The 14,753-nt window shown below is 40.3% G+C and overlaps 1 protein-coding gene across 1 annotated transcript in view; it reads right to left on the bottom strand.

The window, feature by feature from the left end:
* The window catches only part of ENPEP (glutamyl aminopeptidase), a 32,588-nt gene extending 22,683 nt beyond the window's left edge, over nt 1-9,905 (bottom strand). Inside the window, exons 1-3 of the mRNA XM_058025144.1 lie at nt 9,223-9,905; nt 5,387-5,528; nt 2,562-2,693 (exon numbers count right to left, since the gene is read on the bottom strand). Of these exons, the coding sequence (XP_057881127.1) occupies nt 2,562-2,693; nt 5,387-5,528; nt 9,223-9,905 (957 nt within the window). The remainder of the gene's footprint in view (nt 1-2,561; nt 2,694-5,386; nt 5,529-9,222) is intronic.
* Nucleotides 9,906-14,753: the final 4,848 nt, after the last annotated feature.

Here is a 14,753-nt window from a genome sequence, read left to right as displayed (position 1 = left end):
CCCTGGGTCAGTTTGCAATTACTATCTGCAATTTCCACTTCTGTAAGCTCTTTACCCAATTTAGCAGTCTTCAGTCCCCTAGCTGATCCATATTAATGGTTTCCAAAACCTTCAGCCTGCACTAGAACTTTGGGTTTCATTTGTATAATCTCCTCTGTGATTTTTCCAAACCAGACATTGAGTACCTGACAGGTAATCAGTTCAGGAGAATTGTTTCCAGCTGTGGGTATATTTCCCACCACTCATTTCATTAATGTCTTCATTAGGGCTTTCAGAGTGAATGGCAGAGTTTTTAAATAATTTACTGTGTCATGTGAGCTGTATGCTCTTGCTGTTGTTTATGAAAGTAATTTATGGATCAAGTCGATACTTTCTGTTGAATGAGAGATTTATTGTTAGAAATTTACACAGCAAACTATGGAATGTTCTTTTCAGGGGTTGGTGAATCTAAATACCTTTGTTCAGCTGGGCTTCAAAGTTCTTGGACAGGAAGCCTTGGAAAGGTTGTAAGAATAACTTTCTATATATATGATTAGAAACCCTAAAGACAGTCTGGTTTTCCTGGGGAAAAGATAATTTTTAGTGATTGATCTTCCACATGTATTTTATATTTGTAAAACTGTGTCCATGTTAAGAGAAAAGAAAGTTATTATTTTAACCTCACTTAAACCCCAAGTTTTCTAGTGCAGGCAAGTCCTCAGACATTGTTTAGTGAACGACATTAATAAAATATGTAGTAACATAGGCCTAAATTAGAAGATGTTTCTTCAGGCAACCCCTGTACTGACACGAATACCCTTGCATCTACACACATGCACTTTAATTACCCTGTTTCAGTGAACACTCCCTTCCATTTAGAAAAGCTACAACCAGTCAGGAACATTGTGGGCTGTACTGTTTTGCTTGGGGAAAAAAAAAAAAGCAGTGACCTCAGGGCCATACTCTGGAGCATGGCATGGACAAGTAGTAAATGTTTAACTTCTGCATGTAGAAAACAGTGTTACACACTTCTTCAGTACATTTTTTCCCTACTGCACTATATTCTGCACAAAAATCTAGAAAAATTTTTATTTTTAAAGGAACAGAGCTATATAGTATATCTAGTGAGACCAAGTAGTCAAGGTGCTGTCCCTGATAATGAGCGGACCAGCTATGCTGAAGAGCAGTTGGTTAACAAAATTGTGTGACTGGGTGGCCTAAAAATGTGCTCCTGTGAATAACTTAGCCAAACAGCACAGAACTAAGAATATTTTGTCTGTATCTCAAACCAGGCTCCATTTGCTTGTCTAAGTGTAATTTAGCTTTAGTTATTTGTCAAGTAAGAATATAAGCATACAGCATGACGCTAGCAGGGGCACAGAGGGAGGCCTCAGCACAGTCCTGTGACAGGAAGTCTTTCTGAGCTAAGAGCTCAGACCTGAATCAGAACTTTGGAGATTTCTACAAAACAGATTTTAACATCAGTGAACAGCTTTCAGTAGGGAATGATTTGATGATCGTTTTTGGTTAAAGCAACTAAGGAAGAGCTAACTTGCTAATGGAACAGTAGAATCACTGGGGTTTTATTCTAGATTCCCTGTCCATTTGTGACATTTTCTCCAGAAACTGAGGAAACCACTGCCAGGTCATGTGAATGACAAGACCCTCTGTTACGTAACAGGAAAGGAAGGGGAAGAAGCAGGGGATCACTCTCTGTATCAGATGAGAAAAAGATCTAAACCAATAAACAATTAACATCAGGTTGAGTATCCCAAACTGGGTTTAGGCTAAGTGAGGAATTTCTGCTGAGGGACAAGTTGTATTTTGGATTTCAGTTTGTGATTCAATGCAATGTCATGTGATCTCTTTATGCCTGATCAGCTACACCTTCAAGAGATTTGATTCTAAGTAAGAAATGTGTTGGCCTGCCTACTGCATCTAAATGAAGGAGCTATTTTAATTTAATAGGTTCAGATTCAAACCTATTTGCTTCATTAGGGGATCAACCAAATATCCACCTGTTTAGGCAGACACTATTACTTCTATACTTATTTTTACAGAACTTACATTGCCCAATTGCCACTGTGGCACTGTGGCACATTGCCTGTTGCCACTGTGGTACAATAAAGCAAGCCAGAACATAATGGCACGTAGCACTGTAGTCCTATTTCTCAACAGCTGTAATAATATCAAATGCAATTTTAACTCACAGAAAACTTGTATTTGTATTCATGGCCTGGGACTCTCCTTTACCCCCTAACTTGTACATTCCTTCAGGCACTGGGGTTCAAGTCAGGGATGAGTTTGGAGAGAGTGTTCCTTCCTCACCTGTGTGCTCATATGGGAGGTAGTAACTGGGATCTCACAAAGATGGGAGACAGGGAAGGACTGCAAAACACTGTATGTAGTCCAGGTCAGAGGGACAACTGTGAACACATAATCTGACAAAATAGGCTGCATAAAATAAGCTACAGGAAAAGGAAAAACATGTCCTTGTTTGTATAAAAAGAGATTTTAAAGAAAAAATGCAAATGAAGGCACATCTGTCACCTGAACCACATTCAGGCTGCAGAAGTACTTACAGGTTTTCCACTTGCAGATGTTCTCTCTACCCAGGTAAACTGGTGCACTGCAAAGCATACCAAGTAAGTACTCATGGGGATTGACTTCTGAAAAGTTGTTCGATTCCAGCCATCACCAACCTGTACAGTTTGCTGCAAAAATGCAAGAATAGTGAAATTGATTTTTGAAATTGCAAACACATGCATAAGAGTACATTTGTATGAAGACTGCAACTGGATAGGAGCAACAAATCACCTCTCCAGGTCCACCTCTTCTGGCATTTCATTGCTGAAGGCATGAGAACAGACAAAGTATTTTTCTTCTGCAATACATGAAATGGTACTTTGCTTTTTTGGCACTAAAGAGTTTTACTTTGCTTTAATTTTCATCAGGGATTTGAAGTCATTCACATGAGCAGAAATTTTGCCCACAGGAGTTTTCTGGTGTATGCTGTGTTTTGTTCTTGCAATAGTTGCATACAATAACATCACTTTGGTCAGAGAAGGGAAGAGACTGAATTCTCCCCTCTCTTAATATATGCATCACATATTTAAGTTATGATGCAGGGATGCTACCTGGGATATAGACCAGTCTAATGAATCCATCCTGAAGTAATTCGAATACAAATGAATGGTGGGTTGCCTAAATACACATATAATTTAATGCTGATCATAATTTTTATTTACCAAATCAATTTTAAAATTTCCTGATTTTATTAGATGGTATTTCCTCTAAGTTTGCTGAAAATACTCAATAGGAAGGGGTAGACACTGATCTCTTCTTTCCCATGACCAGTGACAGAACTCAAGGAAATGGCATGAAGTTGAGTCAGGGGAGGTTTAGGTTTGATTTTATGAAAAGGTTTTTCACCCAGAGGGTGAAAACTGGAACAGGGTCCCCAGGGAAGTTGTCACAACATCAAACCTGACAAGGTTCCAGAAGCATTTGAACAATGCTCTTAGGGACATGGTGAAACTCTTGGGGTGTCCTGTACAGGCCCAGGAGTTGGACTTGATGATCTTGGTGGATCCCTTTCAACTCAGCTTATTCTATGATTCTATCCTAAACATATATTTCTTTTATTCCTTTTCTGCTATAGTCTGAAAATTTTTGTGCTTCTGACTGGATGACTATATAATAGAACAAAAGCCAAAAACATATAAAAGATGTTAGCCTTCTAGAGATACAGTGGTTCATGAGATTTGTTTGTTATAAACACAATATAAATAAAGCACAGACAATTAATATTACAGGTAATACGACTCCGTGAACAAAACCACATATTCACAGACATATTCATAGCCCCTTTTCGAAAAGGTATTCACAATCTAATTTTCCATTATTTTATCCATTTTGACTCTATTTTGATATCTTCTGTGATTTCAACAAAGTCAGGACTTTAGTGGAAAAAAATTGAAGAAATTATAGTGAAAAATGCAAATGAAATATACAAGATTCTGATTTTGCTGATCTGATTTTGCCATGCTGGTTATAAAGCTCCACACCCCCAAAATTACAGGACATGTAACATACAACGTGCCTTGCCTTTACAAACTCTTACATTTCCATCTATGGAAAAGATCTTTCCCAAAGTTCTTCCACTACTAAGACCAGAGGTACTGACCTTGACCAGATGAAAAAAGTGCCCTGCTATAATCCCTTAGTCAAACCTCAGTATGAATTCAGCATAATCTGCATTTTCTTATCAGTTTTTTTTTTTTTAGCAAATCAATTAAGAAGCAGTAGTTAGCCCTTTGCACACTTATTATTGTAGATCCATAACAGAGACAAGGTCCACATGTCAAGGTGTAAAGTAAATCTCAAAACACAATAAATCTTGATGACATATGGTGTTATCCCCTTACTTCCTTGCTCATATTCTCACTTATCTGAGGAAAGGCACAGCAATCTCCTTTCATGTGTTGTTCATCAAAGTGCCTGGTGGTCTTCTAGGTATGACAGAAATATTTTTAATAACAATGGGTCAGAGCTTTAAATGTGCAAATGGTATGGATGCATCTGTATGAGCCTGGTAATAGATATCTCAGCTAAGAGAATTGCTAAGAGCATTGCTAAGAGAATAAGTTTGGGGCACTCTAAATAAAAGCAGACCTTTGTTTTCTGGGTGGGGGAGTGATTGGAAAAAATGCAAATGCCAACAGCCTGGAGGCTGGAAGCTCTTTTCTTTTTTTTTTTTTTTTTTTTTTTTTTTTTTTTTTTTTTATCTCCCACTTCAGAACTTATTAGTAGAAATTATACAATAGACTACACATTCAGTTGACTATTCAGTAGAAACCCTCTCATCTGAAAGCCATTCAGCCTTCTTCCAGAAGGCCCAGAGGTAGATAATTGATGCCCTTAAATTTCATGCAAAATTTGGAATTTGGCAGTAGGTCTAGAAATGGATTATTTAGGAAATTATAGACATGGTGGAATGACAAATATCCACACCTGTGAGCTGACAGATGCAGTTTCAGATCCTCATTATTAAAAAGAATAATCCTAGTCTTTCTGGCTAGCAGGATTCTTTGCCATTATATTGTGATCAGCAGACCCTTGTTCTGGACCATTATGCAGTTTTAGTGATTATTTTAGACTTTCCATGTGGGAAGCAGCTGTCTTGCAGAGTACTCATTCTCTGAGCCTACCCAGTCTGACTGAAGAACCTGCCAATATCTACTTATAGTCAGCAGGGGATGCTCACCTAAAATATCCAGCTGAGGGTCAGAGTTTTCCAGTGCCTGAGTGGTAGAGTCTGTGAACATGCCAGAACCTGGCGACCCACGTTACCTTTCAGTGTCTCTACAGAACTGCTGCACTTAGGCAGCTATTGGGAAATACTTACCTGTACTGGCATGTTTGAAAGTGCTTGGTACACATCTGGATGGATGATGGATATGGTGTAAGTTGCCTTTTTGTTTGGCTCGTCAAAGCAGGGAAATGATTTCCGCGCATCTGTTGGCTCATGATCAGTAGCTGCAATGCTCCTGAAACAAACAACACATTGGCAAGGCTTCATTATATGGCTTTGAAATCTTGTCTGCAATTTCTAGGCAGTTTTTTTAATGATTTCACAAATGAAATCCAATTACAAATATTTGTGCATATTTATCCATTCATAAAAGCAGGTGACATCAAAAATGCAGGAGCTGACATCCACATCTGTCTGTCATCAACATCTTCAAGGTTTCAGAGCAAAAGCTAATGCAAATTGCTTATCATCAAATATTTTTAGGAGCAGGGCAATAAGAGAGGCATGACCTCTCATGCATAGTGAAAACTTTGCTCTCCCTCCTGCTGAGCTTTACCATTGATTTATCACCTAAAATAAAGAATTGATGATATCACCTAAAAGGAATAAGTCACTCCAAGACTTGTTTACCCACTACAGCATATCTTGGGATTAGGGCCTTGAACATCTCCTGAAGCGACACCTTGAAACTGTGCAAATGCCAATAAATCTCATCCTGTTTGTGTGTTTCTTTTTCTGCATTTACCACATACAGTTTCCTCCTCTGCTCCTATGCTCCCCTGACTCCATTAGTGAAACTGCTGGAGAAAGCATGGAAAGTTCAGGTGAAGATCCTAGTACATAACTGATGCTATGCAAGCTGTTTTGGAGAGGTCAGAAAGTCATCTCAGTAATACACAACCAGCTGGAGGAGCTAGACAATAGGGGTCATGTAAAAACATAAGGTGAAGGTTGTGAGCGTTCATATTGTGCTTGCTTCTCCCAGTGACATTGGGCTCCCCCATTAATGACCCACACCAGTGGCAGAGCATATTCTCCAGTGATTGATGGTGAAAGGGATCACAGATGCTCCTTCAATTAATCTGGAATGTTGAGCATTTTCTGACAGCACTTCTACAGCTGCTCCAACTATATTAAGGTAGTTTTTCTTTCCAAAAAGTAATTAAAAGTGTACATCATAAATTACAGATTGCAGCAATCCTACAAGCTCACTTGACAACCAATTTTTCAAGGTTTCTGTTGCCCTTGGCATTTCCCTGTGATGGTTAAATTCTAAACTGGTCATTAGGAACTTGTAGCAGCAAGGGTCATTTACAAACCTGACAGAGGTGATATGTTTGGGGTCTCTCCATTCATGTTCCTTGGAATAGTAGCTCAAAGGTTCATGGGCAGAAAGCATAATGAACATTCACTTTAACATCATTTCAGACTCAACAGAGTTTCTTTTGCTGGGTGCATTCTTTGCTGTCACTCTCTACTTTTCATAGGATTTGAGAGCTATTTCACAATTAAGTTAACTCCAAGCCTCCAGGGCGATGCTTCACAGCTATTGGTTAAAAACTTGGCTATATATTTTGACATATTTATGTCTTGTTCCTACAGACTGATAACACTGTGATACATCTGTTGATTTATAAGGTGATAATCCATCTATCCTCATATGTTTGCAGAGGCAGACAGACATTACGACTGAAAAACTTCAGCACTACCCTTCCTATAGGCTAGATGATGAGAACACCTGACTATGGCATGCACAGAAGTGGCAATAGAAACATGAAATGTTGTAATTCACTTTCAAACAACATAATTTAGTTTTTAGATAAGATTTTCTTCACTGCTTGGTGGCTTCTGCTCTTGATGTCCAGACCTTTAAATATGAACTAGAGTCGACAGTTGTAAACATCATAATAATAAGAAGTGAAGATCTGGCTGAGACTGCATCCAGCTGTTCTCAAAATAAAACAGTGATGCATTTAGAACCATGAGGAGTTTTCCTTCCTCTCCCCCTCCGAAGTACAAGTCATTAGTGTCAAACAACTTCCTTCCTCCCTGAACTAATTAAAGCATCTTTCTCCTAGTCTTCCTTAAAATTCCAACTCATTCCTGCTTCTGAGAAAACTTTCTGCTTCAGGAAGAAAATCAGAAGTGTTACTTTTGTAAATAGAAGAAAATTCTTTCCTTGTCTATTCAATAAAATCCTAAATACATCCCTGTTAGACAGGGGCAAGCCTCTTGTTCTCTCACAGACAAGCAAGGGAATTCCTAAAAACAGGAAGCCATACCTTGTCTCTAAAAGTAGTGCAAAAGCAAAGCCAGCTGCTGTGACATAATTGTATTATTTTTAATACTAAGGAAAAAATACAAGGGGGCTTTAGCACATTCACTGAGAGAAGCTAATGACCTGAAAAACCCAGTACACCAGCCAAGGACTCTTCTTTTGCTCCTCTCCCTAAGATCTGAAAACAGCACAAGTGTTGTAGTTATACTTAGTGCATCATGCAAAGTAGGGAGGACTGCTATTCCTTTTGCATCAATGGGGAAATGAAATGAGCAGACAGAGGAACAGTTTTACCAAAGGACTTTAGTGCTTACAGCTAGATTTGGGAACCCACAGAAGCATCTAGGCAAGTCTATGTCCAAAATCTACATTTCCAAAGTTTCTGCTTTCCTGTTCCCTACCTGCAGTAATATCACTGGGGTTGTGACAGACCTGGGGCTATACATTTAATATCTAGATATACTTCACCAGTGAAAAGGAACACACCTCAACATAGAAGGATTCTAGGACTTTGCACTTTAAAACTGCTGTGGAGATGTCAGATGCTCAAAGTATGAAACCAAAGCACCTTTTAAGTCAGAGCAATGCTGAGGTCATATATGGAGGAAAAGAGCTGTCTGGTGTTCAAGCTGTTCCCTGCATGACTTCTCCACAGGAAAAATCAATGCTTGCTTTATCCTCTACCTCTTGGATCTGCTTCTGCTGGTGCCTGTCACTGCTGGTACTCCTGTCAGTGGCTGAATGGAGCTGACGAGACTCTCACTCACGACACCATTGTCCCAGGAGGGCAAAGAAATGCCATGAACACGTCAGTGTTTGTCTCCATGTTCCTGCTACAGGGCCTCGTAAATGTCTAGCCAAGTTTATCTACCAGCTGTAAAGGCTGGGATAAATCACTTCAGAAATGTAAATATCAGAAAATGGGTGACTGTCCTCTCCATACATTAACTGTGAAGAGCAGCCTTTGAGCAGAGGGCAATGGCTTTTTCAAGCTTCCGCCTTGAAGCAGTACAAACCTGGTAAGTGGAATGGGTTAGCTGAACTGGTAGAGACTTTTTATTCATTCAATAACTGTTGATATATTCACAAGAAAGAGATGGAGCACAAAAAAACCAGTAAAAGGTGATCCTAATTGTTTAGGCTTTCCTACATATAATTTAAACCAGCTGCAAGAGAGACAGGGAAGTTTGGGTTTGAATATTCCTCAGGCTTACAGCATCAAGGAGATATGCTATCAGGAAAACTATCAGAAGAACATTTTATACCAAAACTGTTACCTTGGGGATAACAGGAGAGAGTGGTGATAGTTGTATGCTATTTATTGTACTAGAGAGATAAAAACAGGCCTTGATCCCTCCAGCTCCTTGAGGGAGCCATTCAGTTCAAAGGTAAGCTTGGACCAGTAGAGTTTGAAAAGGTTTTTCAGAATATTAATTATAACAAACCCCTCATCTCTCCAGCCCACATTCACTAGTCAGAAGCCAAAGGGCTTTGAATACAGCATCCTCCTTAGGGGAATGAGAAAACTAAAGAACAATCCAGAAATGTCAGTAAGTTGGTGAGAGACAAGACTGAAAAGCTGAAACAGGAATACAACAGGCCTGAGCAAGTAAAAATAGAGAGGAAAGCTTAATAAATAAAACTGCTTTACTTGATCTGTCCATTCTCAGTATAGGTGGTCCTGTAAAACCCAACCAGCGAACCATTCAGCCAGCCTTGAAACTTCAGGGTGAGCACATAGAGATCATTTTGACCAGTGACAGGGAGCTCTGCTGCTGCCTTCATCACAATGTATTCTTGTGGCTTGTACTCAAAGCAGTCATTCAGAGCAATCTGCTGTCCTGAGGATTTCCGGAGTGTGGGCATTTCTGTAACCTTGGTATCTCGCAGGTGAAGCCACAGGGAGCTGGTTGGTTTTTCCAAAGATATAGATATACTGACTGTCCCACTGTAAGTGTCTTGCTCCATTTCAGGCTTGATTTCCAGATCATAGTGGACAGGCTTGACATAAGTGGGCAGCCTAAACTCTCTCCAGTCTCCAGTGTCATCATTCTTGGAAGGACAGGGACCCAAATCCACTGGGGGAGGAGGCTGTTCCGTGGTTGTAGTTGTTGTAGTTGCCGTTGTTGTTGTTGTTGTCGTTGTTGTTGTTGTTGTCGTCTGATCTGGTGTTGGTTGTTCCTCTGTTGCCTCTGAAGCTTTAGGTCTGCTCAATCCCACACCAAGCCCCACAGCAAGTCCTACAACAACCACGACTCCACAGATGATAGCCACATGCTTTTTCTTCATGCAGTACCTCTTGGACTTCTCATCCTCAAAATCCATGCCCTCCATCTCTGCTCCTAGATCTGTTCTCAGAGCAAAATATTAACCACAAAAAAGCTTATTAGTCACTTCAGCATTCAGTAAACTCAGCAGTCTTGGTTCGTATTTTAATTGTGTAGCTATAGCTGTTCTCTGCCTGTCTCCCTCACCTCGCTCTCCGCAAGACACTCAATTAATTAAAGACAACATGCATTTGGAGGAAACGTGAATGATCAAAGCGCAGCTGGGCTGGGACATGGAGGGAACTGACACAGAAGAACATTGTTTCTGCCGTGCTCCCCTTATAAGCAGCGCAACCCCACCCCCAGCCCCTCCTGTTCTGGCCTGAGTTAAATATAAAACAGTGCTATGTTAATCAGCAGTCAGGAGATGATCAGATGCCAAAGCTCTGTCAGCAGCTTTCAGAAAGAGTTTGCAGATGGAGGCAAACCCTCAACCTTCACCACTACCTCTTCCTTTTTTTCCTCTGCTGTGTCTTGTTTAGATTTTTGAGGTTTGGGCTGGCTTATTTTTCTTCCTCTTACTTACAAAGATTTCCTTGAATTTCCACCCTATAGTTTGTGAAATGACATCTCAAAACTTGCAAAAATCACGTATATCTTTCAGCTGTTTCCCCTCTTTTCTGGTCTCATTTACCTTTGCCGAGTAACTCAAGGCAGTCACAGACAGATGAATGCACAGTGGAACAATAAATTTTGATCACTGCTTCAAGCTTTAAAAGTTGTCTAACTCCTCTCCCCCTCACAGGGCCACTTTTCCAGGAGATCGACCATAACCACGCATGCAAGCTGGTAGCCTGGGACAGCATTGCTTTGTCAGTCAGCACAATTACAGTGCTGCCTGTGAGCCCTTGCTGTGAGGGACACTTCTAAGCATGATTTATGCACTAAAGATCTAATTTACCATTTATTGCTTGTCATCACAATGTGACACTTCATTGAAGCAAATTACTTGAATAGAGCCTGATTCTGCTTGAGGGAACTTTTTGTAAGGCCTGGGTAAGCCTGTAAGCAAGATGTTGCTAATGCAGTATGAAACTGAGCACAGTGGTAGTCTTGACCTTGTTTAAAACTGGACTAAAGGAAAACAGTGTAGAATAAAAATGCCAGTCTCTGCATCTCTTAGCCCTATTTCTCCACTTATGTAGTCCAGTTGAGTAGATTTTTTTAATCAGGCACATCAGTTTGGCTTTATGCCCCCTGATTTAGTTTATTAGGAGACATAATATTAGGATTATTATAATTTTTATTAATATTAGGATTCTTTTATTAATATTAGGATTATTCGAATATGATTTTATTAATATTAGGATTATTATCACTTTTTACATCAGTTACGACTCTCTGACTACTTAGACTTCCCTTCCCTTCCCTTCCCTTCCCTTCCCTTCCCTTCCCTTCCCTTCCCTTCCCTTCCCTTCCCTTCCCTTCCCTTCCCTTCCCTTCCCTTCCCTTCCCTTCCCTTCCCTTCCCTTCCCTTCCCTTCCCTTCCCTTCCCTTCCCTTCCCTTCCCTTCCCTTCCCTTCCCTTCCCTTCCCTTCCCTTCCCTTCCCTTCCCTTCCCTTCCCTTCCCTTCCCTTCCCTTCCCTTCCCTTCCCTTCCCTTCCCTTCCCTTCCCTTTTTTTTCCAGATGGATTTCCACCTGACTGGATTGACTTAGGTTTTAGAATCAGTTAACACACGCTTCAAGTGAGGTGCACTAAGCTGGGGAATTTCACCCAGTCTGTTAAGAAATTGATCTGTTCATAAGCCACACTTCCAAATACTGACCATCACCACAGGGAACTTTAGCCCCCCACTTTGCATCAGCACACTGCTATTTATATATCATCTTGTTTTAAAGGCAAGGGTTTCCTACAGAAGCAGAGAAATAAAATGGTTTTGGTTTTTTTTTTGTTTGGTTGGGTTTGTTTGGTTTTTTGGGTTTTTTTCAGATCATCACATTAACTCTTATGTATTTTCAAAAGTGAGAGACTGATGCAAAAAAAAAATGAAGCAGAAAGCTAAAATCTGTTTCACATTATGCCTGTTTTTATTGTTTCCCATTTCTTTGCTGTGATCAAAACTAGATATGACATGGGAAACCAATGCCCTTTAATGGATTGAGTAAGAATTCAACTTTTAGCAGCAGGGCCAGCACTGAATATCATAGTCTTAACATTTAAAACCATTTCATCTTTTCTTTTGTTCTGATTGGGCAGGGCAAGGAAAAAGAGTTACAACAGATTTTAAAGAAGACATCTTTAGACAGAGCAGGCCATATGAGATAAGAAAACAAATTGTCTTAATTTCAGCATGGCTTTTACATCACTCCCGTTTTTATTTTCCTAAGTCATGAGCTTTCCTGTTACATTTTTAACCTGAAGATGAAAAATGCTGTTCGAGCTTACAGACTGCAGAGCAAGTTATTTACTGTAGTTTTGAAGACACTTGAAGATTTCTTCACTGGTAACAATTACCTCTTTCAGGAAGAGCTAGAAAGCAAATGTGGATGAGATAGTCCAAAACAGCAACTATATATGTATTTCTTATCCCAAGCCTTGAAGATAACACTAGTACTAAAGTCCATTACAAGCTGTCAGTCAGGAGCAGTAGTGTAGTTGTACACAAGTTGTAGCATTGATCTTCTCATTGTAATAAATGAGATTCCAACCTGGTTGCAGCCAAAACTAGATGTATTTCTGGGATGGGTGGCTATGAGCAGGCTAACTCCTTCCACATCCGAAACGTGCCGTGTTACTGACATTCCTGCAGCCAGCCAGCGGCGCTACAAGCTCCCTGCTGCCAGTGACCCAATACACATGGCCAAGGACAAACAGGGCCCAAAGTGTTAATTCCTCTGCACAGTGGAGGAATTCCTCCTCCTCCAATGCAGGAGGGCAGGGCTCCCAAAAGCACTGCTAAGCATTCCCCCTGTTTGGCTGTCTCCAGGCCGAAGGGGGAAGGGAACAGGATCTACCTCCCCAAAGAGGAGAACACAGTGGCCATCATGGACAAGGTTACGTACTTTGTTTACCCTCTCCCCACCTGCATAAAATGGTGGATACCCATCTGAAAAGTCAAGGAAGGCTTCCTCCGAACTGCTCCAACACAAGCTACAAGCACGACTCTAGGCACGTGTTGGCCAAGCCTGGATTGCTTAGATTGCTTTAGCTTAACTTCTAGAAATGAGATTGAAACAATCTTTGCAGCCACCTGAGCAGTGCTAACACCTGTTATAATTTGTTTGGTCTTGATATTTTTATCCAATCAATTTCACTTCAAGCTAGGATTTAGTTCCCAGTTTACACCAGAATTACCACAACTAGCTTAATGCTGTCCCTTTGGATACCTAAAATGTAGGAGGTACAGAATCACAATGCTCTGCCATGACATTGCTGTGTGAACATGTGGATTCTTGTAGGAACAATACCCAGATAACTTTTCAGACAACTACCAGGAATGTAATGAATCCTAATATTTATCCACAAATTGTCAGCCATTCATTTCCAATGGAATTTCCAATTTTAAGTGTGGAAAGTAGAATAAAATTGCTGCAAGTGACAGCCAGGATCAACACTAGGAAAGGTCTGCTCCAGGCCCTCAGGGAGATGTCAGATACTCCCAGGATATCCTTAATTGAAGCTGACAATGAGAAAAGAGCTGTTCTGGAAAGCATCAAAGACATGAAAATAAATGAAATATATTAAAAAAAAAAAAAAAAAAAGGGAAAAACTCCGCTGCAACTCACAACAAATGAAACTCCTCTGAGCCAAGTCATCCTTGGAATAATATCAAACACTTAGTGGGCCAATGCCAAGGAGCTCTTTTTCTCCCTGTGTCTAGGGACTTAAAGGCAACAGGAGGGCAGCAGAGTCTAAGGACCTCTGATTCCCATCTGCTCTCTGAGGTGCCCTTACTGCAAGATTTTGGAATAATAAATGGATCCTTTCTGCCTCCAGCAGGAGGAATTTGTCTCTCTTTATGCTAAAATAACACTCCTTCGATTTTTCATTGCAAAATAAGAAGACATGAAGCAATCTGCTGTTGTGACTGCTTTCTGGCACAGCTGCTTTTGTAGATTTCTCCCCTGTGACCCCCCACCAAAAAAATCTTTAGGAAATTAATTTCAGAAATATGAAACTGGTTAGAGTGTTGTTCCATCAGGTCAGAAACAAATATTGTCAGAAATTATTCCCTTGTCCAGTGTTTTCCTGTGTCTGTAATGACTGATTTTGTCTCTATCTTTTGGCTTTGAATCCTCTAGCAATCATTAATCCCCTAGAGTTCACAAGTCTTTGTAATTACTGGCTTGCAGTGATACTTGTTCCACTCACAAGCTTTTCTATGACAGTTTTTAACTCCAAAACAAGTTCTTTTGGTTTGCTGTTGTTTCGAAGTGCAAATGTTTTGAACTGACTTGAGAAAGTCAGGATCTGTTTAGCCATAATTGTTTTCCCATCCAGATCTTTAAAATCTGGACTCAGTTTGTGGGATGCTGTTAGATGCAGTGCCCTGGGAGGACTGCATTATTTCCCGCTGCAGACTGACAAGTTCTGTCTGTAACACACCAGCTGAAGTGCAGTGCAGCCCCACAACTTTTTCTGGGTTCTGCAGTATTCCCCCAGCAGGTCAGTGCTAGAAGTATTTATCACTAGGGTTGAGGCTGGGGGAGTTACCTCAAAGCCTGTTCTCAGTGAAGTACTGTGAGTTATCATTAGCAGAGGCTTTGTTTTCTTCCTCTATTTTTTTAATGTTTCAAGTTCCTGGATGTAGATTCTGTGCCTTGAAATGTGAATGCCATGGCTTATACTATTTACTTAAATAGATCAAGTCAAACTGCATTCATTTGGTTTGCTCTATCATATCATGTTCATGA

Source organism: Melospiza georgiana, chromosome 5 (genome assembly GCF_028018845.1).
Source record: "Melospiza georgiana isolate bMelGeo1 chromosome 5, bMelGeo1.pri, whole genome shotgun sequence".
Taxonomy (NCBI): Eukaryota; Metazoa; Chordata; class Aves; order Passeriformes; family Passerellidae; genus Melospiza; species Melospiza georgiana.
The sequence above is the reverse complement of the archived record's forward strand: the minus strand, read 5'-3'. Positions and strand labels throughout refer to the sequence as shown.